Consider the following 24,683-nt stretch of genomic DNA (forward strand, 5'->3'; position numbering starts at 1 on the left):
AATCTTGGATTTTATCAAGAAAGCCTTTTGAGATTAAGTCAGGTAAACAGTTTCTGTGCCTTGGATGCCTTTCGTGAATTGGGTGCAATAATGCTGCTTAAATCCCCTGGCTTCCCAATGCTGCCAAGTGTACCAAGGAGGAAATGTGTGGGCAGTGCTTCCCTTGGGTCTGTTGGGGAACCAAGTTGAATTCAGCTTTGGGCAAGAAGGAAGCCTCTGTATGAACTGGAGGTGATTCCCACACCCTAGACCTTTCTCCTTCTCCATTCATTATACAAATATTCAGAACGACACACCTGGATAGCCAGTCAGGGTGAACCCAAGCAGCCAGTGGACTCACAAGGGCCTGTGCTTCCTTACAGCAGCCGGCCTGAGAACACCGCTGGCAGTACCTGGTCCCTACCCTGCACCCTTCGGGATGGTGCCCCACGCGGGCATGAATGGAGAGCTCACCAGCCCTGGTGCCGCCTATGCCAGCCTGCACAACATGTCCCCTCAGATGAGTGCGGCAGCCGCTGCTGCCGCCGTGGTGGCCTACGGGCGTTCCCCTATGGTAGGTGGGTCAGGATCGGGTGGGCTGGGTATGGTAGGGAATAATAGCAGGAGTGCTCCCTCCAGATCTCAAGGGCTGGGATGGACCCCTAGTGAAGATCCAGGGGTCCCTTCTCACCACCCCCATCAGCACGCTGCTTCATTATGTCAAGGCCAAGTGCCTTTTTGGTATTGCTCTTTGTGCAATATGAAAGGCAAATGTTTAGGAACTACTTTAGTGGTTCAGGGACATCTGGTTTTCTCCCATCAAAACAGACTTTTTTTTTTTTTTGGAAGCTGATGAAATAACTCAAGTAGCCCACAGAAACCTTTTCATTTGTTTCCTGGTTTTTGTTTGTTTTTGTTTTATCTCATAGGAGAAAGTTCTTGAGCAGTCATAACTTTCTCTTTCTGTGCTTAGATTACTCTTTAACCCCAATATTGTGGCTTATGTGTACATAGTGATTTCAGTGGGACAGATAGAAGCACAAAAGGACTGTGAAGTTGTGGAGTAGCTTCTTCTGACCCTGTCTCTACCTTTATGCAAAGACCTTATTTTTTTTACCAGAACTGTACCCAACTATATGGGAAAGGTACAGCTGAGTATGTAATCACTGATTGCATCAGGAAATTGAACAGCAGCCCAGTGCTAATAGGAGTCCCTAGTCATTTCTATTGGCTGTTTGACATAATGGCCTATGCATTTTTCCTCTCAGCCATAGCAGTGCCTCCAATAGTTTTGGACTGATATTAAAGTTTATTGTCTTTTCCCTTATGACACTTACTGTAAATGCCAGACAGTGAAGGACAAATGATTTCAAGCAAATGGGCAGTTGAGGGACAACTACTTGTGTCTACTAAGGTATGCAAAACAGCGAATTCCTGTAGGAATCCTTAAAGGGTTTCCTTAGACCAGTGGTAGGAAACTTAGTGTGATTTTTGTCCCCTTGTGACATTTGGTAATATCTGGAAATATTTGACTGTCATTGTGGGAGTTGCTATTGGTATTTATAGAGAAGAGGCTAAACATGCTGCTAAACATACTGCCATGCTCAGTACAGCCCCCTGGCAAAGAACTCTGGCCCCCAAATGTTGATGGTGCCAAGGATGAGAAATCTTAAGACAATAGACTGCTCTGCTCTGTCTTTTTCCTTGGTTGGTCAAGACAAAACATCCTATGTCCATGGGCATTTACCCTGGTTCTCAAGGCACAAATACATCACATTCCACTCCATTTTCCTCCAAAAGATATGTGTCTTGTGTGTTTAGATGTGGTTGTGCTACTTCTTGCATTATAATTTTCTTTTTGAGAACTGCTCACACCTGTTACTGTTCCATTAATGTTGCTTCTGGGATCTCTCAGTTCCTAGTGAAGTAACTTGTAGATTTAAAAAAAAAAAAAAAGCTCCTGTCTCATATAAACTGAATCCATGATGCCTTATCTTATTTTTCTCCCCAGGTTGGGTTTGACCCTCCTCCTCATATGAGGGTACCTACCATCCCTCCAAACCTGGCAGGAATCCCTGGGGGCAAACCGTAAGTACCTCTAACTCCTTAGTTTTATTTTAAAGGTAGTTACTTAGTCATTGGTATTAGCAGACTAGAATTCCAAAGGGAGCACAGACTTGGGTGTTTCCAAGGAGATTTCTCGTGTCTTTTCTTGAAGAGTGTTAACACTTTCTATAAATAGGCACTTTGTAGGTGTCATGCCTCTGTCTTCTCACTGTGGGTGATGGCAAGCATTTAGTTATTTCTGGAGAGAACCTGTTGGAGATGAGGACAAGGAAGTAGGCAAGAACTAGAGGTAGTTGACCCTCTTTACTTGACCCTTTTCAGAAAACTGCTGTGCTTTGCCAATTGATTTGAGGTTAACTGCTGTGGATTTTCAGCAGTACAATGTTGTAGACTGTGAGCTGGCACAATCTCTTTGAAATTCCAGACATATGGAATGTGTTGCCTCTTTACCTAGCTCAGTGCCACCTTTCCATGGTTTTGATGGAAACACAAGTCTTATGAAATGTGGATGTAGATTCTGTTGGATACTACATCTTAGGCCAACCTAAGTAAAGTTGTAATGACCACCTTACTATGTACAAATTATAAAACGCAAGGCACTTTGTAGGGAAGCAAGAAATAGTAATAGTCCAAAGAACATTCAGAATTGGAAAGACGTGACTGGTTGGTTGTTCTTTCAGTGTCACTTAAAATCACTTGTTTTCCATAATGTTGGTACTTAGAAATGTTGTTTTAGGAAATCCTAGGGGTCATAATTTTCAAACAAAGCAAAACTGAAATATAAAGATGTTTTCCTTCCCTGCAAATATTTCTCTAGACGACAGGAAATCTGTTCAATTTTATGATTTTTTTTCCCTAAATGTAAGTTGTAGATGTTCCATTTATTTTTTGCTATATCATTTACTTTCATGTGATTGCTTTCAACTTCCATGAGTCTCTTGAATTACTGCATTATTTTCATGTTTCATTCAATGACCATGTTGTTCTTGGGTGGTTTTGATTAGAGCCTTTCTCTGTCTCTTCCCCCACACCCCACAAACAAACCAGTAACCTGAGGAAAAAAGAAATTCCTTTTTGTAATTTTTGTAATGGAGTACATCACTGACTTTCAGGAAAGCAGATTCCTATTATTCTCTTAGGTGTTAGAATATCTTTCACACGAACTTGAGGATAAAATGAATCTATTGTCTACACTGGCAACTAATAGAGACAGTATGAATTTAGGTGACATTTAGGCCCAGCAAAGAACAGAGTTGGGAAGTAGGACAGTTGCAAATATTTATCTATCTGGTAAATCTGTTCTACTTGAATACCCACAAACTGTTAGGGCCTGTGTTTTCTTGAGCATGCTCCTCTGCCTCCAGCCTGGGATGCCCCAGGGCACTACCTCTAGGTATTTCCTATCAGGTTACTGGCATTGTTGCTATTGTGTCTTGCTGACTGATCAGTAGATAAAAGTCATATGAGTAATGTTGTAAGAAGAGGAAATAATAATCGTAATTCATGAATCTTCCAGAGATAATAAGTAAGGTTGAATTCTACTGATGGATAGTTTCAGTTAGTATGGAGGTGAGTCCAGCTGCTAAGACCCCACCTTGAATGTGATATATGAGGCAGAGAAGTGGGGTGCCCAAACCGAGCTATAATTCTGGGCAAGGCTGGAGTGCAAGGGACAAGTCACCTCAGGCATACTTCCTTGTGATGTGTGTATTTGTGTATGTTAATAATGTGATTGGAAACAGTTTAACTCTTCCATGAAAAATGGTTCTAATGCCAGTGCTTACTTGACAAAATATTCTTGATGTTGGTTTTGTTTTCTTTGTTCACACACTGTATAAGTTTAAAGTGTGAAATGTTTGCTCAGCAACATGGACAGTAGACATCACAGCATAGTTGTAAGATACCTCTATTTAAGGGTGGTCACTATGACTTTGAGCTGTCTCTGCTCTCTTGTTAAGACAGTCAAACTTTAATTTTTAGGATTCTCTTTTTAAAATTTGAGGTGATCGCTATGTGTGAGGAAGTTTGGATATATGAATGTAAAAAGGAATGATGAACTTTCTTAGCTTTGTCAGGATCTGGGCCATACAGTTGTATTTACTCTCCTTTTCCCTCTCTTAATTAGTTTGAATGGACACTGTGTTCTTACTGTTTAGAATAGTAATATTGCCCAAGGCAGTGCTTTTAAACACTCTAGGATGGCAGGCCCATTTCTTCCCAGTATGTCCCAGATTGATACTCTAATTATACCAACACAGATGAACAGGGGGAAAGTGGTCCAAAATGCATATCAAAATCTTTTTATTAAAAGAGTCAAAAGTTAAACCAACTTTTATCAAGTCACTACATAAGCATTTCTTTGCTTACTCTCCCTGGAGGAGTTTGTCTTATTACAGGCAGCAGCAAACATTTGCAGACCACACTTTGAACATCAACAGCCTGAGGCACTAAAGAGAAATGGTGACTAACCAGTATATCCAGACTAGGGTAATAAAAGTGTCATTTGCAGATACTGTAATAGGTAGGTATTCAAAAAAATACCGCAGTATTTGGGTAGGGCGGATGAATGGCTGACTGTGCCATCCAATTCAAATCTGGATATTCAAGTTTGAGAGAGGGGAATTGTGTAAACTCTATGCCTGTGACTGACATCATGCTCCAGGACAGGGACTGTTCATCATCCCTGCCTTGGGATGGAGATGGGGGCTACTGATGTGGTGGAAGCACAGTACCATAGTTAGATTTGTGTTAAGTGGTACCAGTCACTGTGCAGACTGGTACTTGGTGACTGGCAGACAAATAAAGAATGAACAGAGGGAGGAAAAGGAAGAATTCCTTGAGGTGGGACATTCCAATTAGAGAGGATGGAGCACCCCATGCTCCTGGCACAGAAGGAATTTGAGAAACCTGTGTGTGAATGAGCATTTGCCTTCTAAGTGAGACAACTTGAGGAGTTCAACTGGCACTGGAGAGACCTTGAAAGTGTCTCCAATGAAAATGTTCATCTGTGGTTCAAGTCTCCTGTGACTGCCTCGCCAGGTGGCTATGCAACTCTGACTGAGCCTGACTGGCAACAAGGGTTCATGGCTGCCAGGAGCAATCTATTTTCACTGCCTCTGCTAAAACTCTTTAAGCCTTTGAGCTGAAAGCTGTCACCCTGGAACTCTCACTCATCAATCCTGGTTTCTTGCCTAGTCCCCTGGGACCACACAGTATGCCCCTAATTTATCATCCTCATGATAACTCTTCAGGTATTTGGAGACCACCATCTTGCCATGAGGCTTCTTTTCTGGCTGAATATGTCCATTGCTTCAACCCCGTCCAGTGGGCTGTGATTTCAGGTTCCCGCACCATCTGCTCGCTTCTCTCCTGTCTTCTCCCACAGATTTAGTAGAGACCTGCAGCGTAGGCATAGTAGACTCCATTGAAGCTCACAGCCTGTCACTGGAGAGACAGTGCTATTTAAATAACCACAAACAAACAAAAAGATTGTAAAGTTATAATTGAGATGAGACCTGTGACTAAAAGAAATAGTGCTTCTGTGAAGGTAGATCCTGTCTTAGGAAAGTTACAGAAGGGTTCTCAGAAATGTGTTCTGGGCTTCATTTATTTCTTTTCTTTTCCTTTTTGTTTGGGGGTAGGGCAAGGCATGTAACTATAGGTTAAACACACACACACACACACACACACACACACACACACACACACACGCATGAAAGGCTCTGTGGTCCTTTTCTTTTCCTCAGGCATTTTAAACTTTATTCAGGAAAATTGAGAACACTCACATGTTCGAGTACATGTAGGCAGAGAGAGAGAGAGAGCCCTTTACTCACCTAGGTATTGCTCTTTTTTAAAAAATCTTTTATTTATTTATTTATTTATTTATTTATTTATTATTAGATAGAGACAGAATATGAGAGAGGAAGGAGGAGATAGAGAGGCAAAGAGATAGACACCTGCAGCCCTGCTTCACCACTCATAAAGCTTCCCCCCTGCAGGTGGGGGCAAAGGCCTTGAACCTGGGTCCTTGTGCTTTGTAATGTGTGCGCTTAACCAGGTACAAAGTACCATTATTTTCCTAGTCTTTTTTTTTTTAAATACATTTACTTTTTTTCTTCATCTAAGGTGGGTAGAAAAAGGGATGGTTGACATTAACTCCATTAAATTCAGCCACACTTGAAAAACAGAGCTATTGCAGAATGTCACAGGTTTGGGGGCAAAGAACCAAAGGGAACTGTTTTGGTATGAGCAAGGACAGTCCTGCAAAGATGGGTGTAATGATCAGATAGAGATAAATGTTCTGGATCCACTGACGTAAGTTCTAGGTAGTAGTGTGCAGTCCAGTTTGAGGCAGCACCCCTGGCCTCTACTGTTTTGCCCTTGTGATTTCCACCAGTGCACAGCTCAAAAGTTTCTCAGGCTTCTGCTTCATCTTACATTTATGCTTCAGCATTCACTCTTTCCTCTACTTGGCTACTATGTGCAGAGACTTAATAGAAGATCACACTACTGCAGAGAGAGAGAGAGAGAGACTGACTTACATTTGTCTACAAAATCCTAGATGATCCTTTATAAAGTTCTTAACTGGTCAAGTCCATTTCTGGTCCAGAGATTTGGAGCTGCATATAAACTGCTGATGTGACTTTTAAGGTCCACTGGTAAGACCACCTCAGCTTGCTTTTTCAGGCTGCTTTTTCTGCTTCATGTCTTATGCTTTTGCATTTTATGCTCTGGCTAGTTGGGATAACCTACTAGTCCCTGAAGATTCCTTCCCCTCCTACCTCTTCTTGTCAGTCTTCATTTCTTACTGCCCTTCAAAAATATTTGCTGACTCCTTTGTTTAGCCTTCACTCCCATGACCTCTCTCCAGTATCGTCCTGTCACAGCTTAGGACAGTTACCAACACTGGCCTTGAACTAAAGTCGTGTGTTTGTTATATTTGGGTCTTCCCCACTAGAGTTGAAGTTCCTAAAGTTTCACTGAGCACAGATGTCCAGTAAACAAATGTGTGTTGCATTGATTACGTGGGAGATGAGCCCAGTGTTATGTAAGACCTTGTGAGTCATCTTTTTTATAAGAGTCACATTTTGCCATTCAGAGTTCACTAGTGCTCTTGAAGAGTTAGCCCTGACTGCTTTCAACCTCCAGGCATGATTTAATTGATCATATTGGTCTGCTTAACTTGACTCATTGCTAGTTTTAAGAAATCCATCCCTTGAGTTCTGTGGAGAGCACCAGTATGAAAAATGCCAACATTTAGTCAGATTGTCCTCTCTTTGTGGTATCACATCTCCTTGCATCCCCCAAGATATTTTTCTGGCCCATAGCACTGCCCGCCCCCCCCCCCCCCCCAATAAATACTTGGAGGCTGTGCTCTACCTGTCTGGTATACTGGCACCTAGAGGTCAGTAATAACTCAGACTAATAACAGTTTGGTTGAAGATTCCAGGTTTGTTCCAGATTCTTTTACCCTGTATTTTAATGCTAGACATGTAATTGAGAAATCTTCCACCCACTTGTTTAGTGTTTAAATAAATCTTTAAAGTACCTTTTTGGAACTAAAAGGAAAAGAAAATCTTAACATCTGGGGTAAAATTGCCTCTTAGAAAAAAATTTCTTGAGCAGTAAAAACCATCCCCTGGTTGTTCACCAGGAAGACATTTTAGAGGTTAGAAGATCCTCTGGCATTTTTTTGTTTTTCATCTTGCTTCTGGTTCTTCTGTTGACTGTGTTTGGATTCTATAGCTGGACTATATAATGTACTTGAAAATTAATTGAGCCCTGCTTTTTACTTGCTACACTTGGGTGCTGTCCATTAAATGTGAATGTAAAGTGCCTACTTTGTGTAATCACCATGTGGATTTTAGTTATTTTGTCTTTTTTTTTTTTTTCCTCCAGGGTTATTGCTGGGCTCGGTGCCTGCACCATGAATCCACCACTCCTGGAGGCCATTTTTCCCCCTTTTTGTTGCCCTAGTTGTTGCAGCCTCGTTGCGGTTATTATTGCCATTGTTGACGTTGTTTTTGTTGTTGGATAGGACAGAGAGAAATGGAGAGAGGAGGGGAAGACAGAGAGGGGGAGAGAAAGACAGACACCTGCAGACCTGCTTCACTGCCCGTGAAGCGACTCCCCTGCAGGTGGGGAGCCGTGGGCTCGAACCGGGATCCTTACGCTGGTCCCTGCGCTTTGCGCCACGTGCGCTTAACCCACTGCGCCACCGCCTGACCCCCTTATTTTGTCTTTCTGCCCTCTGGTAATCTGAGAATTTACAGCTAGTTTCTTGAGATTACACTGAAAGGTGAGCTCCTTTCTTTTGATGGGTTACAGTTAGTGGATGGACAGTTGTCCCTCTCTTGACTTCCCTCTTCAGAAATGACCTTTATCTTATAATAACATAAAGGTTATATATATATATATATATATATATATATATATATATATATATATATATATATGTATGTATGTATGTATGTATAACTGGCTGACCAGCAGTTAAAGTAAGAGCCTTGATTCCACATGCCCTCCCTGTACTCATCCTCAGTCATGAGCATTTCATAGCAGCACTGTCATTTTTCTGAAGGCCCTGTATATGTCATAGCCATGGTGTGAAGTATTTTGCTGTTTCACATATATATATATATCTCTCTCCCTGATACCAATGTTTGCATATAGTAATTGGTTCCTTTGTTAGGATTTTCAAATTGAACTCTGAAATGCATTGTTTCAAACTTCTCATTGTCTTTTTGTTCAGTTATTTTTTGGTTTACATCTTTGTCCTACATAGTAGTCTTGCTGCTACTCAGTAGATTTGAAAACAATTAATGGAACAAGTAGGACCTAGGACTCAGTCATATGTGCTGACTATCAAGTAGTTATAGTTGATAACAGTGGGCCATGTACCATCCTAAAGAAATGTAGGGTGAGGTAGAATCCTGGGACAAACCACCCAGCCAAGGGGAGGAAGTGCTATTCTAGGCCAGGTGTGGGGTGGGGGCAGTTTGTGTACAACTTGAAGATGTAACAGTTTGGGGGACTGTCCTGTTGTTCTGTGTGACTGGGAGTTTAGGGCATGCAGACATATGAACTAACATTAAATTGTGAAGGACTGGGTAAACCCTAAAGAGCCTGAAAATTAAGTGAAGGCTCTTACCATGGCCAGAATTTTGATATCTATTAAGATATAGCAAGAAACGCTATGTGGGATCTTACCCGTAACCATTATCTCCAGGGCCGTGGTCTTTCATTACTATTTACTGGATCCAGCCACTGCTGTTTCTATTTTCAGCAAACCAACAACTCCATAAACACCTGTTTCCTTTGGCCGCAGAACACAGCATAGTTTTATTAACAGGAGCCAGTCTGCTAGGGAAAGCAACCTACTTCCTCAGAAGGCAGCCTTTTTTTCCAGCTTGCCTCCATTGCTGCTTGAAATCCCACTGGGGAACTTTTCTTTGAGTCCCTTCACCTCTGTTGTGTGCCAGTGAATGAAGAGTCCTCTCTGCTCCAAACCAGTTTGATTTCTTTCAATTTAAATTTGTAGTGTCTAACAGCCTTTTTTTTCCTTTATGATTCTGCAACTAGATTGTAGAATAAGATCCTGATCTGTAGGGACTTGACTCAAGATGCTGGGTAGACTGGGAGCTCAATCCTCTGGGATTTTCATGGACATGGGTGCATGGTCATAGCAGTTTGACCTTGTACTGAGAGCTTCAGGGACTTGTTCTGTCTCCCTGATAGTCTGCCATAGCTCTAGCCAAGCATTCTCCTTTTCCCTTTTGCTGAGTACCATCTCTCTACCCTCCCCATCAGGATTGATACATTTTCTGACTTATCCTTGTCTCATCATTGCCCTTTGCTTTTCTTGCCTCCATCTAGCACCTTCTTCCATTTCCACATTCCCTGACCCTACACTTGTGTACTGGCTGACCACCAGTTAAATTAAGAGCCTTGATTCCACATGCCTTCCCTGTACTCATCCTCAGTCATGAGCATTTCATAGTAGCACTGTCGTTTTTCTGAAGGCCCTGTACATGTCAGGCATTGTGTGAAGTATTTTGCTGTTTAACATCTGTTGTCTCTTTTATCCTTACAATCATCCTGAACCTTCCATTATTTTATTCTTTCCATTTTGAGTATCGGGAAGCTGACAGATTATATTCTACAGGTAGTGAAGCAAGTTAAAAACTTAGACCACAGTGAGACTGGCAACCAGTGGCTCTATCTCAGCTCCATTTCACAAGAATCTGGGCTTGTGACTGCTATGCTTCTAGGTTCACCTATTGATTAGTTAGAAACTCACCTCTCAGCTTCTTCTTGACAAAACATATGAATAAACTTTTAAAGTTGAGATACACATACAGAAAAGTACACAAATCATGTTTTTGTTTTTTTTTTTAACTCTGTGACTTTTCACCAAGAACATCCAACAAGCCCCACTTGAGTCCATTTTAGTTATAAGGAGAAACACTACCTTGGCTTTCAATGCCATTGATGAGTTTTGTCTGTACATAAATTGCCATTATGCATCCTTTTGTGGTTACTGTCTTCAGAAATTTAGGCGTGCAAGACATTTATCAATACTCATTGTTTCTAAATTCCCTTTCCTTTTCCTTTTCCTTAATCAATAGAAAAGCTAATTTTTCTTTTGTCTCTTGAATGTCAGCATGCTATGCCATCAAGGTGGCCTTTAGTCATAGACATACTACCTGTGGGTGAATCATTAATTCTGTCTATACTGTATCCTTTGCTCCTCTGTTTTTTTCTTCCAGTAGATCTCTCTTTAAGACCCTCACCCCAGCCCTTTGTGCTGCCATTCTGGCTTGTTCATTTGATTAGGCTCTCCAACACAGCAGGCAGTGCCAACTTCCTCCCAGGCCCCCTGTGACTGAGGTATTAACATCCATATGGGTTTCCCCTGGGACAGAGGAATGTTCACAGCTTTGGCAGCAGTTGGTTGTACTGTGAATCAATTTTAAATTGCCTCAGTTTGATGATCACAGACCTCCTGCATGGTTTAAACAGGAGGACACCTGGGAGAGAGGTGGGTGTCTACCAGAGACGAGCAGCATAGAGCTCTCCGTCTGTACTCTGTGTAGCTATTTTAATCTGGAACATTTAACTCTATAATAAGCAGGTTCCAACTGAAACAAAAAATTTCCTTCCCCTGAAAAATCTGCTAAGAGGGTTCCTAGTAGAAGGTTTGCTGGAGGCTGGGTGGTGCTGCCCCCAGTTAAGCAAACATAGTACTGTGCTCAAGGACCCATACAAGGAAACTGGGTTTGAGTCCCCACTCCCCAGCTGCAGCAGGGACGCTTCAGAAGCACTGAAACAGTGCTACATGTGTCCTATCTTTCTCTCTCCCTCTCTGTCTCCCCCTCCCCTCTCAATTTCTCTCTGTCCTATTGGATAAGATGGGGGGGGTGGAGCTGCCAGGAGCTGTAGTGCTGGCACCAGGCCCAGCAATAACTCGGGAGATGCCCACACAGCTTCATGACAGACAAGAAGTTTGCCATTATTCACAGAACACACAAAGATTGTTCTCTCCCTACACCAACCATCACTCTTACAAAACATGTTCAACTTTGTTATTTTATTTTATGAAAATGCAATGGCTCTTTTTTTTTCTTCTTTTTTTAAAAAATTATCTTTATTTATTTATTGGATAGAGACAATCAGAAATTGAGAGGGAAGGGGGAGATAGGGAGAGAGACAGACAGACACCTGCAGCCCTGCTTCACCACTCATGAAGCTTTCCCCCTGCAGGTGGGGATCAATGGCTCTTTCTTGAGCCTCACCTGACCCAGGTTATTTGCAAACCCAGGTCACAGTGCCTGATATCTGCATCATTTGACTTGCTATTACAACTGGAAGAATTCTCCTAAAATGAGAACAGGTTTAAACCCTAATTCTGTGGTCTCATCTTCAAGGACAACGAAATGGTACTTGAATCCAATTCCAAATCCCCATAATCAGTAACATAGCTTAAATGAAATGTAATGTATATTACTAAAATATCACACAGAGACAAATCACTATAGACACTAAAGAATAGATATTGTTGGGCTGGGGCTATGACTCAACCTGCCAATACCCATGTCCATCAGAGAAGCAATTCCGGAAGTCAGACCTCCCACCTGTTCCTCAAAGAATTTTGGTCCATACTCCCAGAGGGGTAAATGACAGGGGGAGTAAACCGGAGAGTTCTGTACCCCCATTCCATCAGGACCTGAAGTATTTGTCACCAAGAATCTTGTTTTTATATCAGCAATGAAAGGGTAGCAAGTCTGGATAACAACAGAGGAAGCTAGGCATGATTTTGCTTATTTAAGAAGAGAGGTAAAAAGGAAACATAGCCAGAAGTAGTAATAGGTTTAACGTTGAACTAGAAAGGAAGTGAAAGCAGAACCGTTGAAAAGATGGGGGTGGGGGGGGCATATAGATAGATAGATAGATAGATAGATAGGGAATCAGTCTATATCAATGACCTTGGAGAACTACCGCAGTTACTAGTTGAGGGGATGGAATACAAATCTTTGGTGGTGGGAACTGTATGGAATTATACCCCTACTAACTTATAATTTTTTAAATTAATATTAAATCTCTAATTTAAAAAAATGGATACTGTTGAATGAAAAATGAGACCTAGTGGTTTGGTGGTGTAAAGGTTTTGAACTGAGGTCATTTTATATGTATTATTTATTTCTTCTATCATACAGTTGCCCCCGTTTTACCTGATTTACGTACTCCCCCACCACCTTCCCTTTTGGTAACTGCTAATTGTTCTTATAGTCTAAAATTTTATTTTTGTTTAATTTTTTATATTTATTTATTTTACTTATTCTCTTTTGTTGCCCTTGTTGTTTTATTGTTGTAGTTATTGTTGTTATTGATGTCACTGTTGTTGGATAGGACAGAGAGAAATGGAGAGAGAAGGGGAAGACAGAGAGGGGGAGAGAAAGACAGACACCTGCAGATCTGCTTCACTGCTTGTGAAGTGACTCCCCTGCAGGTGGGGAGCCAGGGACTCGAATCGTGATCATTAAGCCGGTCTTTGCACTTCGAGCCAATTGCACTTTAACCCACTGCACTACCACCTGACTCCCTGTTTTTGCTTAATTTATTTCATCTGTTTGTGTTCTCTGTGTACCACATATTAGCAAAATCATTGTTTCTCTCCAGCTGTCTTTTTTCATTAAGCTTATAGGTACATCCGTTTTGTTTCAAATGGCAGGACTAACTAACTACTTGCCTTCCTTTTTTGGGGGGGAGGGGGAATCTTTATTTTCAGAGTTCTAAATCTTCAGTCTCTCCACTGTAATCCACCACAGTTTCACTAAGGTTATAGACATGGACCAGCCATCTTCTCTACAACTATCTGTCCACATTTATTCATTATTGCCGTCCCCCCCCTTTTTTTTTTTCCTGATTCAGTCCTCTCTTCACTTCCAAGCCACTCATGACAACATAACTACCTCTATATGTCACTCTCCTTTTCCTTCTGTCTCTCTGGGTGCTGATGGAGCTGGAGTTCAGAGCCCTCTTATCTTTATCCCGTCACTTCTCCCCCACTAGGAGTATAGATCATGGTTGTTTTGGGGAGCAGAAGGTAGCAGTTCTGGCTTCTGCAGTTGCTTCTCCTATGAACATGGGCATTGACAGGTCGATCCATACCCCTAGCCTGTTTCTGTCTTTCCCTAGTGGACCAGAGCCTGGAAGTGTGAGTGTCCAGGACACATTGGTGAGGTTATCTGCCCAGAGAAGTCGGAATGGAGTCATGGTAGCATCTATAATTTGGTGTCTGGAAGGTGGCATGACCTAAGTTGAGATAAGGTGGTTAATGAACAGGAACCAAACAGTAGTATTAGAGCAGATGAGATTAGGGATTCTAGGGTAGAAGAAAGCTAGGAAGTCCATTTTAGGCATGTTCCTGGGTGCACACAACTATGGTAGTTTTGCTTGAGTTTAATAGCTAGCCTGAAGTTGGGTAAGAATATTGTGTGAGAGAATGGTGTCAGAGTAGAGAAGATGGGCTAGCAAGTTGGACTAGGGTAAGGAGTAACTCCCATTCTTGGAAAAAAAAATTCTGTGGATAAAATTAACTATTTACCTCCATCCACCTGACCTAGGGCCATATATATATAGTTTATATTTAGCACCAGAGTCTGTGTAACCTCTAGGTCCCTGTCAATCTGAGCTCACAGCTCATGGTCATAGCTGGGGACATTGCAGGCTGTACTCATTTCAGGACCAGCCTTTCTTGAGTGGTAGGGCAGGATACCCCACCCTCCCTTCAGAGACTGGGGATATCCCTACTGTCAATTGCTTTATGGTGAGGACAAGGTCCTGGGTGGGCCCACAGGATGATGCCGTTCCTAATGGAAGCGACCAGTCTGCCTTCTTTCCCTTTTTTCCCCTTCCTTCCTTTCTTTTTCAAATAGCTGAATAGTATTATCTTCATCCATCTATCAGTGAATGAACACAGGCTATTTCTGTTTCTTGGATGTTACAAAGAATGCTGAAATAAAAGTAGGGATACATATACCTCTTTGGATTAGTGTTTTTGTTTTTGGCAGTAAATACCAAAGTGTGGGATAATTAGAGCTTATGTAATTTCCATTTTTAGTTCTTGAGGATCCTCCATACCACTTTCCATAATGGCTGTACCACTGCTACTTTCTCCAGCAGTGTGTAAGTGGTCCCTTTGCCACATCTTTCTGTAATATTTGGTTCTTATCCTTTGGATAATTATTCTTACAGGTGTGAGGTGCTATCTCTTACTTTTGTTTACATATCCAGAGTTGTGAGAGATAGTGAACATACTTTCACATTTCTGTTGACAGTTTATAATTCTTCTTAGAAGTCTCTATTCAGATTCTCTACTCATACTTTAAATGAAGCTGCTTGTTTTATTATTGAACTTTATTAATGCTTTCTATACTTTGGATACTAACCTCTTGTAGAATGTGTGATGGACAAATATCTTCTTCCATTCAGTAGGATGCTTTAGGATTTTTTATCTATTTTGCTGCTGGAGTTATTACTTGGGATTAGTGTCTGCATTGATTCCACCACTCCTAGCAGCTTAACCATAAAAAAGAAAAAAGAAAGTGAGAGAAGACAGGGAAACAGACAGACACTGCAATACTGCCCCACTGTCTGTGAAGCTTCCCATGTGCAGCTGCTCCCATGTGGTGGTACCAAGTGCTTGAATCTAGGTCCTCACTGGTAAAGTATATCCTGTGTTGGGTGAGCCACCTCCTAGCCTCTGGGATGTCTTAGTTTTTGTTTTGTTTTGTTTTGTTTTTTATTTTATTTATTCCCTTTTGTTGCCCTTGTTGTTTTATTGTTGTAGTTATTATTGTTGTTGTCGTCATTGTTGGATAGGACAGAGAGAAATGGAGAGAGGAGGGGAAGACAGAGAGGAGGAGAGAAAGATAGACACCTGCAGACCTGCTTCACCGCCTGTGAAGCGACTCCCCTGCAGGTGGGGAGCCGGGGTTCGAACCGGGATCCTTCTGCCGTTCCTTGTGCTTTGCGCCACCTGCGCTTAACCCGCTGCGCTACAGCCCGACTCCCTGGGACGTCTTAGTTTTCACACTGTTTTTACTCTGTGCAGATTTTCATTCTGATGTAGTCTCTCTCACTTGTCTACTTTTGCTTTTGTTTCCTTTGCCTTGGAATCAAGTCCCTAAATATGTCAAGACACTGATGTCAAAATGTATTGCCTAAGTTCATTTTATGTATTATATGATTGTTTTAATTAAAAAAAAACTTTATTCGTGATTTAATATTGATTTACAAAATTATGAGATAACAGATTTAATTCCACATGGTTCCCACCACCAGAGTTCTGTGTCCCCATACCCTCCATTCCATTGGAAATTGTAGCATGTATAATTTACCTGTTGGATATGGGGCAAAATTGGTTGAACACAACAAATGACACTTAACACTTTAACAACTGGGAGCAAGTCCAAGCTCATCATATAAAGAAAAAGGCTACAAAAGCTGGATAAGGGCAAGAGACTGGCTGACTTAATGACTACGATCTTTTTTGGTCAATACCAAACCACCTCATCAGGGAATTCTTAGATTCCCCCATAGATAATATGGGCCTAGACCTCTAATAGATCCCTCTCTTCCACCATCACTGGCCAGTTCTATCAGGAATGCCATCATAAGCCCACTTGTGGGCCTTTCCAGGACCTTGCCCTCACTATGAACAAGCAGTGGTAGGAACTGCCCCATTCTCCGCACTTGTTTCTTACATCCTTTTAAGCGTGTGTGTTTACGTGTGTGTGCAAGCATATATTCTTAGTCATGTTAATGATGCAATTATTTATTTGTTTATTATTTTTTAACTATTTATTTATTTTCCTTTTTTGTTGCCCTTGTTCTTATCATTGTTGTGGTTATTATTGTTATTGTCGGATAAGACAGAGAGAAATAGAGAGAGGAGGGGAAGACGGGGGAGAGAAAGACACCTGCAGACCTGCTTCACCACTTGTAAAGCGACCCCCCTGCAGGTAGGAAGCTGGGGACTCAAAGTGTGATCCTTAGGCTGGTTCTTGAATTTCGAGCCATGTGCGCTTAACCCGAGCACTACAGCCCGACCCCCGCAATTATTTATTTTTCTGAGAGAGAAGAGAACACAGAATCACTCATCTGACCCATGCTGTGCCAGGGATCCAACCTGCCTGGGACCTTGTATGTGCAAGTCATATGCTAAATCACTGAGCTATTTCCCCTGCCACTTTGTGTATGTTTTCTAATATCTGTAACATATTTGTGGTTTGAGTTTCGATTATTAAGAAAAAAAATTGTTAAGAATTTGGTGTGAAATCGCACCAAGATTAGGCTTATTTGTGTTTAGTAGAAAAATCAAATGAAAGCTTACTATCATGATGATCTTTCTCACATAAAGATACTGACTCTTCAGCAACCCTAGTTCAGGTGTCATAGCCCCATAGGGCCATGAGAGCCTCTTCCATCTTCTCTTTCTCCCCTCCCCTCCTTTCCCTTGCCTTCCCTTCCCTCCCCTCCCCTCCCCTCCCCTCCCCTCCCCTCCCCTCCCCTCCCTTGCCTTCCCTTCCTCTCCCCTCCCCTCCCCTCTCCTCCCTTCCCCTCCCCTTCCCCATAGCAGTTAATTCCCATCTTCAGAACCACTGGAGCCCCCACCAGCTTGTTCATACTTCAGACAACAGGAAGGAGCAAGAGAAGGGCCAATCTTTGTGTGTACACACACACACCTCTTCTTGAAAAGTTATGTTTTCTTCAAGTGCATAAATTTCTTTAATTTTGGTGTTGTTTTAGGTTAAAAACAACAACAAAAAAAACTGAGTGGAAAGTTCAGAGATCCTGTTTATCCCAGAGTTCTCTTTATTTTGAAGTCTGCCTACATCTTTTCAGTGAGAAGACAGACACATTTGACCAGGAAGCTGGGAAGAATCATTTTTTTAGCTGGGAGCTTTGGTCTCTTCTGTAAATGTAGGGTTTGTGGCCAAGGTAGACCGGGAAATAATTGAAGAAACTGGTAATCTCCGTCACAAAGCCATTTAACACAAGAAAATCTTACCGTTTCTTCTTGGCTATGCAGAAACGAAGTCTAAGCCATAATCTGTTGCTTTTAGAGAACTATTTTTTTGTTTGCTAGTGTTGAAATAGTCAAGGACTCTGTTGTATATATAGTGGACTCTTGAAGACTTTATCTTACCATTGGAAACAGTCATTTTATGTTAAACAAAAAATACATGTACACAAGTACATATGGGTATTTTACATTAGTATGCAAACATATTTAGTGTTTTTTAATGGAAATTGAAGGAATGCTTTATGGAATGGATTAGGACATGTTTTAAAATCCTTTACAGCCCTGTATGTATCTTTTGGTACATGCTACATTTCTGCTATTATTATTTTTTGATTAATTTTATTAGTGGTTTAGTAATGATTTAACAAGATTGTAAGATAACGGGTACAATTCCACACAATTTCTAATATCAGAGTTCTGTGCCCCATCCCCTCCGTTGGAAGCTGCCCTTTTTTTTTTTTTTCTCTGCCTCCAGGGTTATTGCTGGGGGTCAGTGCCTGCACTAGGAATCCACTGCTCCTGGAGGCCATTCCCCGCCCCCTTTTTGTTGCCCTTGTTGTTTATTGTTGTTGTTGTTATTGTTGTCATTGCTGTCACTGTTGTTTGGATAGGACAGAGAAAGGAGGGGAAGACAGAGGGGGAGGAATGATAGACATTTGCAAGCCTGCTTCACCACTTGGGAAATGATCCTCCCTGTAGGTGGGGAACCAGGGGCTCGAACCTGGATCCTTAGCAACACTGACAAGACCATAGGATAAGAGGGGTACAGTTCCCACCACCAGAGCTCTGTATCCCATCCCTTCCTCTGATAGCTTTCCTATTCTTTATCCCTCTGGGAGTATGAACCAGGGTCATTATGGGGTGCAGAAGGTGGAAGGTCTGGCTTCTGTTATTGTTTCCCCGCTGAACGTGGGCATTAGCAGGTCAATCCATACTTTAGCCTGTCTCTCTCTTTCCCTAGTGGGGCAGGGCTCTGAGGGAGCGGAGAACACATTAGTGGGGTCGTCTGTCTAGGGAAGTCCGGTTGGCATTGTGCTAGCATCTGGAACCTGGTGGCCAAACTTCCCAGTTTTGAAGCAGCCTCCTTGCAGAGCTCAGGCCATGCATTGTCTCTATGTCACCATCTTGGCCCCAAAAATCTTTTTTTTTTAATATTTATTTTATTTATTTATTCCCTTTTGTTGCCCTTGTTGTTTTATTGTTGTAGTCATTATTGTTGTTGTTGTTGGATAGGACAGAGAGAAATTGAGAGAGATGGGGAAGACAGAGAGGAGGAGAGAAAGAGAGACACCTGCAGACCTGCTTCACCGCCTGTGAAGCGACTCCCCTGCAGGTGGGGAGCTGGGGTTCGAACCAGGATCCTTACGCTGGTCCTTGTGCTTTGCGCCACCTGCGCTTAACCCACTGCGCTACAGCCCAACTCCCCCCAAAAATCTTTATGAAGTGCAGGAGGTGGGAGGTCTGGCTTCTGTAGTTGCTTCTTCACTCAGCATAGATGTTGGCAGGCCGATCCATGCCCCCAGCCTTTTTTTTTAAAATATTTATTCCCTTTTGTTGCCCTTGTTTTATTGTTATAGTTATTATTGTTGTTGTTGTTATTGATGTCATCATTATTGATAGGACAGAGAGAAATGGAGAGAGGAGGGGAAGACAGAGAGGGAGAGAAAGATACCTGCCAACCTGCTTCACCGCCTGTGAAACGACTCCCCTGCAGGTGGGGAGGTGGGCTCCAACTGAGATCCTTAGGCGAGTTTTTGCGCTTTGCGGCACATGAGCTTAACCCACTGTGCTACTGCCCGACACCCCGCCCCCCTTTTTCCCCTCTTCTTCCTCCTCTTTAAAGATTTTACTTATTAATGAGGAAGATGGAGGAGAGAGAGAGAGAGAGAGAGAGAACCAGACATCACTTTGGTACATGTGTTCATGGGATTGAACTCAGCACCTCATGTGTTTAGAGTCCAGTGCTTTATCTACTGTGCTACCTCCCAGACCACACCCCCATCCTGTTTTATCTTTCCCTAGTGTAGTAGGGCTCTGGAGAGATGTGGTTCTGGGACACATTGGTGAGATCATCCATCCTGGGAGGTCAGGATGACATCACAGTAGCATTTGCAACTTGGTGGCTGAAAGGAGGTATTATATAAAGCAAATTGTTCAATAAACAGGCACCCAAATGTGGGAATAGGGCAAATGAAACTAGGGATCTTCGTGTGGGAGGAAGCTAGGCCTGTATTTTTAACTTGTCCTGTCAGTAAATCTTTATTCTGATTTCAAAAGGAAAGTAGAACAAGAGGATCTTTTCTTTGTCTTTCTCATAGTATATTGATGTGATGACTAATTGTGTTATTATATGTGTTTTGGTTTTTTTTCTGTCCCCTTTCTTCCTTATCTCTGCTCTTTAACCATCCTCTCCTCCAAAGTGCATATTCCTTCCACGTCACTGCAGACGGTCAGATGCAGCCTGTCCCCTTTCCCCCCGACGCCCTCATTGGACCCGGAATCCCTCGACACGCTCGTCAGATCAACACCCTGAACCACGGGGAGGTGGTTTGTGCAGTGACCATCAGCAACCCCACGAGACACGTGTACACGGGTGGGAAGGGCTGCGTCAAGGTCTGGGACATCAGTCACCCAGGCAACAAGAGCCCCGTCTCTCAACTTGACTGTTTGGTAAGTGAGCAGGAACTGGTGCACAAGGGTAACTTCTCCCCTGGGGACTCAATATGGCAATAGCTGTCCAGGCCTGGATTTTATTCTCATTATGAGGAAATGGAAGACCATTCTGTTTCCTGTGTTCACTCTTTTGCTCCCCCACCCCTTTCCCTTACAGGGGAAGGTTTCATTTGTTGCTATTTCAGTGATTAAATCCCAGAGTTGACAGATTTCTTTTAAAGTATACTTTGCAATAATTTACAGAAGCTCTCTTTATTTGAATGTGTATTCAAGAGGGTGTTTCCCATTTAATGGATGAAAGTACAGCTAGGTCTGGACTCTGTTCCCTACAATCCACTCAACTTTTAATTTCCCTACAGCCTTTAGATAAATATTGAATAGTAAACATTTGATAATGTGCATAAAACCCATTCTGAACAGTGTCTGTGTTTTCAGGGTGATGTGGGAGGGTGGGTTTTACTACCTTAGTTTCAAGGAGTTCATAGATCACACTAAGGAATCAGGGCAGCTGTCAGCAAAACAGGCATTGTGGGAATGCTTTCCCAAGGCACCTTTTCCACCTTCTCACACCATATGAGAATTCAGTTTTGCATCTTTTAGAATCATAGAACACACCAACACATGTTTCAGTATTTAAACTGTATCCTTAGGATTTATGGTCCACATACCACTGGTCTTAAGCAGACTAAACCCCATTCTGCCCATGGTATGGCATCTGCCTCTACTTTGTTATTGCAGATAGTGCAGTTTGGCAAATGGTAAGGATTCCAGAGGGAATATTTCTAAAAAGAAAAGTAACTTATTGTTTGAGACACAAGGGAGCCATGTTGATGCATGTTGTAATGCATTTTTTTTCTTTTTAATGATTTATTTTCATCTACCTCCTAGAGAGAGAGTCAAAGCATCACTCTGGAGCATTCAGTACCAAAAATCAAACTCAGGACCTCATGTTTGCAATTCTAACACTATCTGCTGTGCCACCTCTCAGGCTACTGGTTTATTTTTAAAATCAGATAGCTTTAAAATATCTTCATTAATTAAACTTAAGCATACCAAGCCTAGCCAATTCTGACAGTAGTTGGGGCTATTATATAATATTTACCACCCTCAGGGATGGCGCAGGGTTTTCTTCCTTGCCCCTTTACCCCCCCCCCCCCAAGTTCTTGCTCTTTCTCTTTTTTTTAATCTGCTTAAGCATTATTTGTTATTCAGAGATTTTAGAGATCAGTTAAAACTTGAGTTATACCTTTTTAGACTTGAGAATTGCAGTTATTTCAGGAGAGAGAGGTTTTTTTTTTTTTTTGGTCCTACCCCCTTTTTAAGTATGTGTTTGTTGGAAAGATGCCCTCCTGTATTGGTTTCTTTGACCTTAAATAAACAGTCTTAAGTATGACAGCAGCCATGTTAGAACTTGAGAAAGTAGTCCTCTTAAATCCATCTGTTGAATGAAGACATAGTGTACACCTTAGGTAAGGAGTCATGAAAATTAAGACAGGCAAGGCCGTGTCTTCAATTTTCAAATAATAAATTATGGAGGCTGATTAGAGCAGAGATATATAAGCTGGTTCAGAAACTGTTATCTTCATGGAGAAGTACATGTACACCTGCCTTATACTACTAATAATTTTAGTTCTGTGTCAGGAATTGGTGGAGCAATTATCGAAGTGTTCACACATACCAACACAATCTTATGAATCTTTTCTATTTTGCTGTTTTGTGGGTGACGATTAAAATCAGATCTTAATCTTCACTGGTAAACCCTTGCTTTGTTGGTTTTTGTGAAATGCCACTTTTCAAGTCCAAAACCAAGACAGCAGCTAGAGAACATGGCATCATTACTGCTTGTTGTAATGCATTATTTTAACAATTGAATTATATTCATTTCACAGAATAGAGATAACTACATCCGTTCCTGCAAATTGCTTCCTGATGGTTGCACCCTCATAGTGGGAGGGGAAGCCAGCACTCTGTCCATTTGGGATCTGGCTGCCCCGACCCCTCGCATCAAGGCGGAGCTGACATCTTCAGCCCCAGCCTGCTACGCTCTGGCCATCAGCCCTGACTCCAAGGTCTGCTTCTCGTGCTGCAGCGATGGCAACATTGCCGTCTGGGACCTGCACAACCAGACACTGGTGAGGTAAGCAAATGTGTGTGTCTAAGGATGTCCTTTAGCACCTGGGACAATAAGCCTATTATCTCTGCTTTTCTGTGTATGCCAACACACACACACACACACACACACACACACACACACACACACACACACACACACACACACACACACCTCTACCTTCTGGCTAGCTAACTGTCCTTACCCTCTGAGAGCTTATTGCCTTTCTGCTGTGCTCAGCCATGACTAAGGCTTTATATTGACATTTGTATGTTCTTCAGCCATATACAAATACCAAACGTGTTTTAGAAATATCTCTAGCTTTTGCCAAAAGGTGGCACATCATGTATGAAGTGACAGTATGAAGGGTGCTAAATACTACAGATTTTCTTTGACTGATGATGGAATTAAATCTGGATAAATTCATCTTAAAGCCAAAATGGATTTAGTGCACCCAACCTACAAAGTGTAAGCCTATGTTAAATGTGCTCAGAACACTTAAGTTAGCCTGCATTCAGGCAAAATTATCTTTACACAAAGCTTATTTTCTAATAAAGTATTGACTGTCTCTTGAAATTTATTGACCTCTACATGTTGAAAAGCAGTCTGTAGATGCTGCTTACTTTTGGGGTTCTGTGGCTGACCAGGAAATACTGCTCACTGCCTCTACTCAGCATCCTAAGGATATAGCATGCTGCCTCTTACCAGCCTGAGAGATCAGAATTTGGGAACTGGGAAACCTAACCATATTTGAAGTTCTGGGTTCAGTCCAAAACCCCTTAGGAGCACCTTGAAAATGATACCAGGGTATCAATGAGCTCATTGTCATAGAGATTATAGCTGTGCTGTGGTGTCTTTCTTCTCTGTATGTGTCTCTCCTCTCTCTCTCCCTCTCTTTCTCTCTTAACATTAAGAATTGGGCTTAGGAGGCCACTTAGTAGTGACATTCACATGCAAGTGCCGCATACTGGAGCCATGGTGTGTGTGTGTGTGTGTTTGTGTTTAAAATTAGGCTTTTCTACTGAATGCTTGCTACTTTCACACCATTTCTGAAGTCAAAAAGCCATAAGCCATGGATCATCTGTAGATGTTTTTTCTCTAGAAGCTTGTTTGTGCAAACAGAAGCTAAAGAATAAGAGAAAATCAACATAAGGATATTAGAAGGGGAGATTCCACAAATTTTGAACCACAGAAGGATTTTAAAGTATCTGTGTTTCTCAGTAACCAAATATTCCCTGTCTAGGGGTCATTCCAACTAGAAACTAGCACAGGTCCCTGGAATCTGCCTTTCTAATAACTCCAGTGATGGGGTTCTGTCCCCCTTTGCTTCTCTACTTGGCTCTTGCTAGCTCATCCCCTCTGCGGAAGCTGTTGCTTCTATGAGTTAGAGGTTATAGAGATCTTAAATGGCCTGTTAGAATTCACACATTACTATGTATAAAAACCTGGGCTCAAGTTCTCAGCTACCACATGAAAGCGGTATGCAAAGGGGAAGCAACAGGAGCAGTGGAGCAGTGCTGTGGTATCTCTCTGTTTCCTTTCTCTCTCATTCGCTAGAGTCTAACATTGTGCCTGGGGAGAGAAGATAATGGTTATACAAAAAGCCCGCCGTGTCTGAATCTCTGGTGTCTCCAGGCTCAGTTCCCAGCACCACCATTATCCAGAGCTGAGCAATGTTCTGGTTAAAATAAAAGAATCTGCCAGCTGGTGCAAAACCCTGGTGTAAAAACAAACAACAGCATCAGAAGGAAACACCAATTGCAGGTGAAAGTAACCTGTGGTTTGCCTCTGTTTTACAGTTCATCTTCATTTGGAAACAGCCTTTGCTTATGATACAATTCGAGGCACCTGCGAGCAGGCCTCTGACATTTTGGGGGGGTACATGTTCCAGAGACAATAATATTCTTTACTGTTGTCATCATGTTACTATCAGCTCATTCTTCAAACCTCTCTCCTATGAAAATCCATTCAGTAACACTGAGCCAGGTCTTGGGGTGGGGAGTGGGGGGCTTACAGGTTGACAGCCACTTTTCTCTAGCTGCTCACCGGATAGCTTAGAATGGACAAGGGAACTGGGGCTCATAGTCCCTTCATACTTATAGTCAACAGGTATTTCCCCTCGACTCCCCCTCCCAGCACACACACATACACAACCCATAGAAACTAAAGCACCTTAATAGCTTTCAACATTTTTAATTCTTGGTGCTTTAAATATGAATGCTTCTAATCTTAGAACACCTGCACTGCTCTTATGTTGATTTTTCT

The 24,683-nt window shown here is 42.1% G+C and overlaps 1 protein-coding gene across 12 annotated transcripts in view; it reads left to right on the top strand.

The window, feature by feature from the left end:
- Positions 1-24,683, top strand: part of TLE1 (TLE family member 1, transcriptional corepressor) — a 107,569-nt gene that overhangs the window by 77,285 nt on the left and 5,601 nt on the right. For 9 of the 12 annotated variants that reach the window (XM_060199514.1, XM_060199519.1, XM_060199516.1 and 6 more), the window contains 4 exons: positions 363-553; positions 1,991-2,067; positions 20,056-20,305; positions 22,198-22,445. In XM_060199514.1, coding sequence (XP_060055497.1) covers positions 363-553; positions 1,991-2,067; positions 20,056-20,305; positions 22,198-22,445 — 766 coding nt within the window. The remainder of the gene's footprint in view (positions 1-362; positions 554-1,990; positions 2,068-20,055; positions 20,306-22,197; positions 22,446-24,683) is intronic. The other 3 variants (XM_060199515.1, XM_060199521.1, XM_060199525.1) reach the window with 1 other exon arrangement.

The sequence above is a fragment of the Erinaceus europaeus genome, chromosome 10 (assembly GCF_950295315.1).
Source record: "Erinaceus europaeus chromosome 10, mEriEur2.1, whole genome shotgun sequence".
In the NCBI taxonomy this organism is placed as follows: domain Eukaryota; kingdom Metazoa; phylum Chordata; class Mammalia; order Eulipotyphla; family Erinaceidae; genus Erinaceus; species Erinaceus europaeus.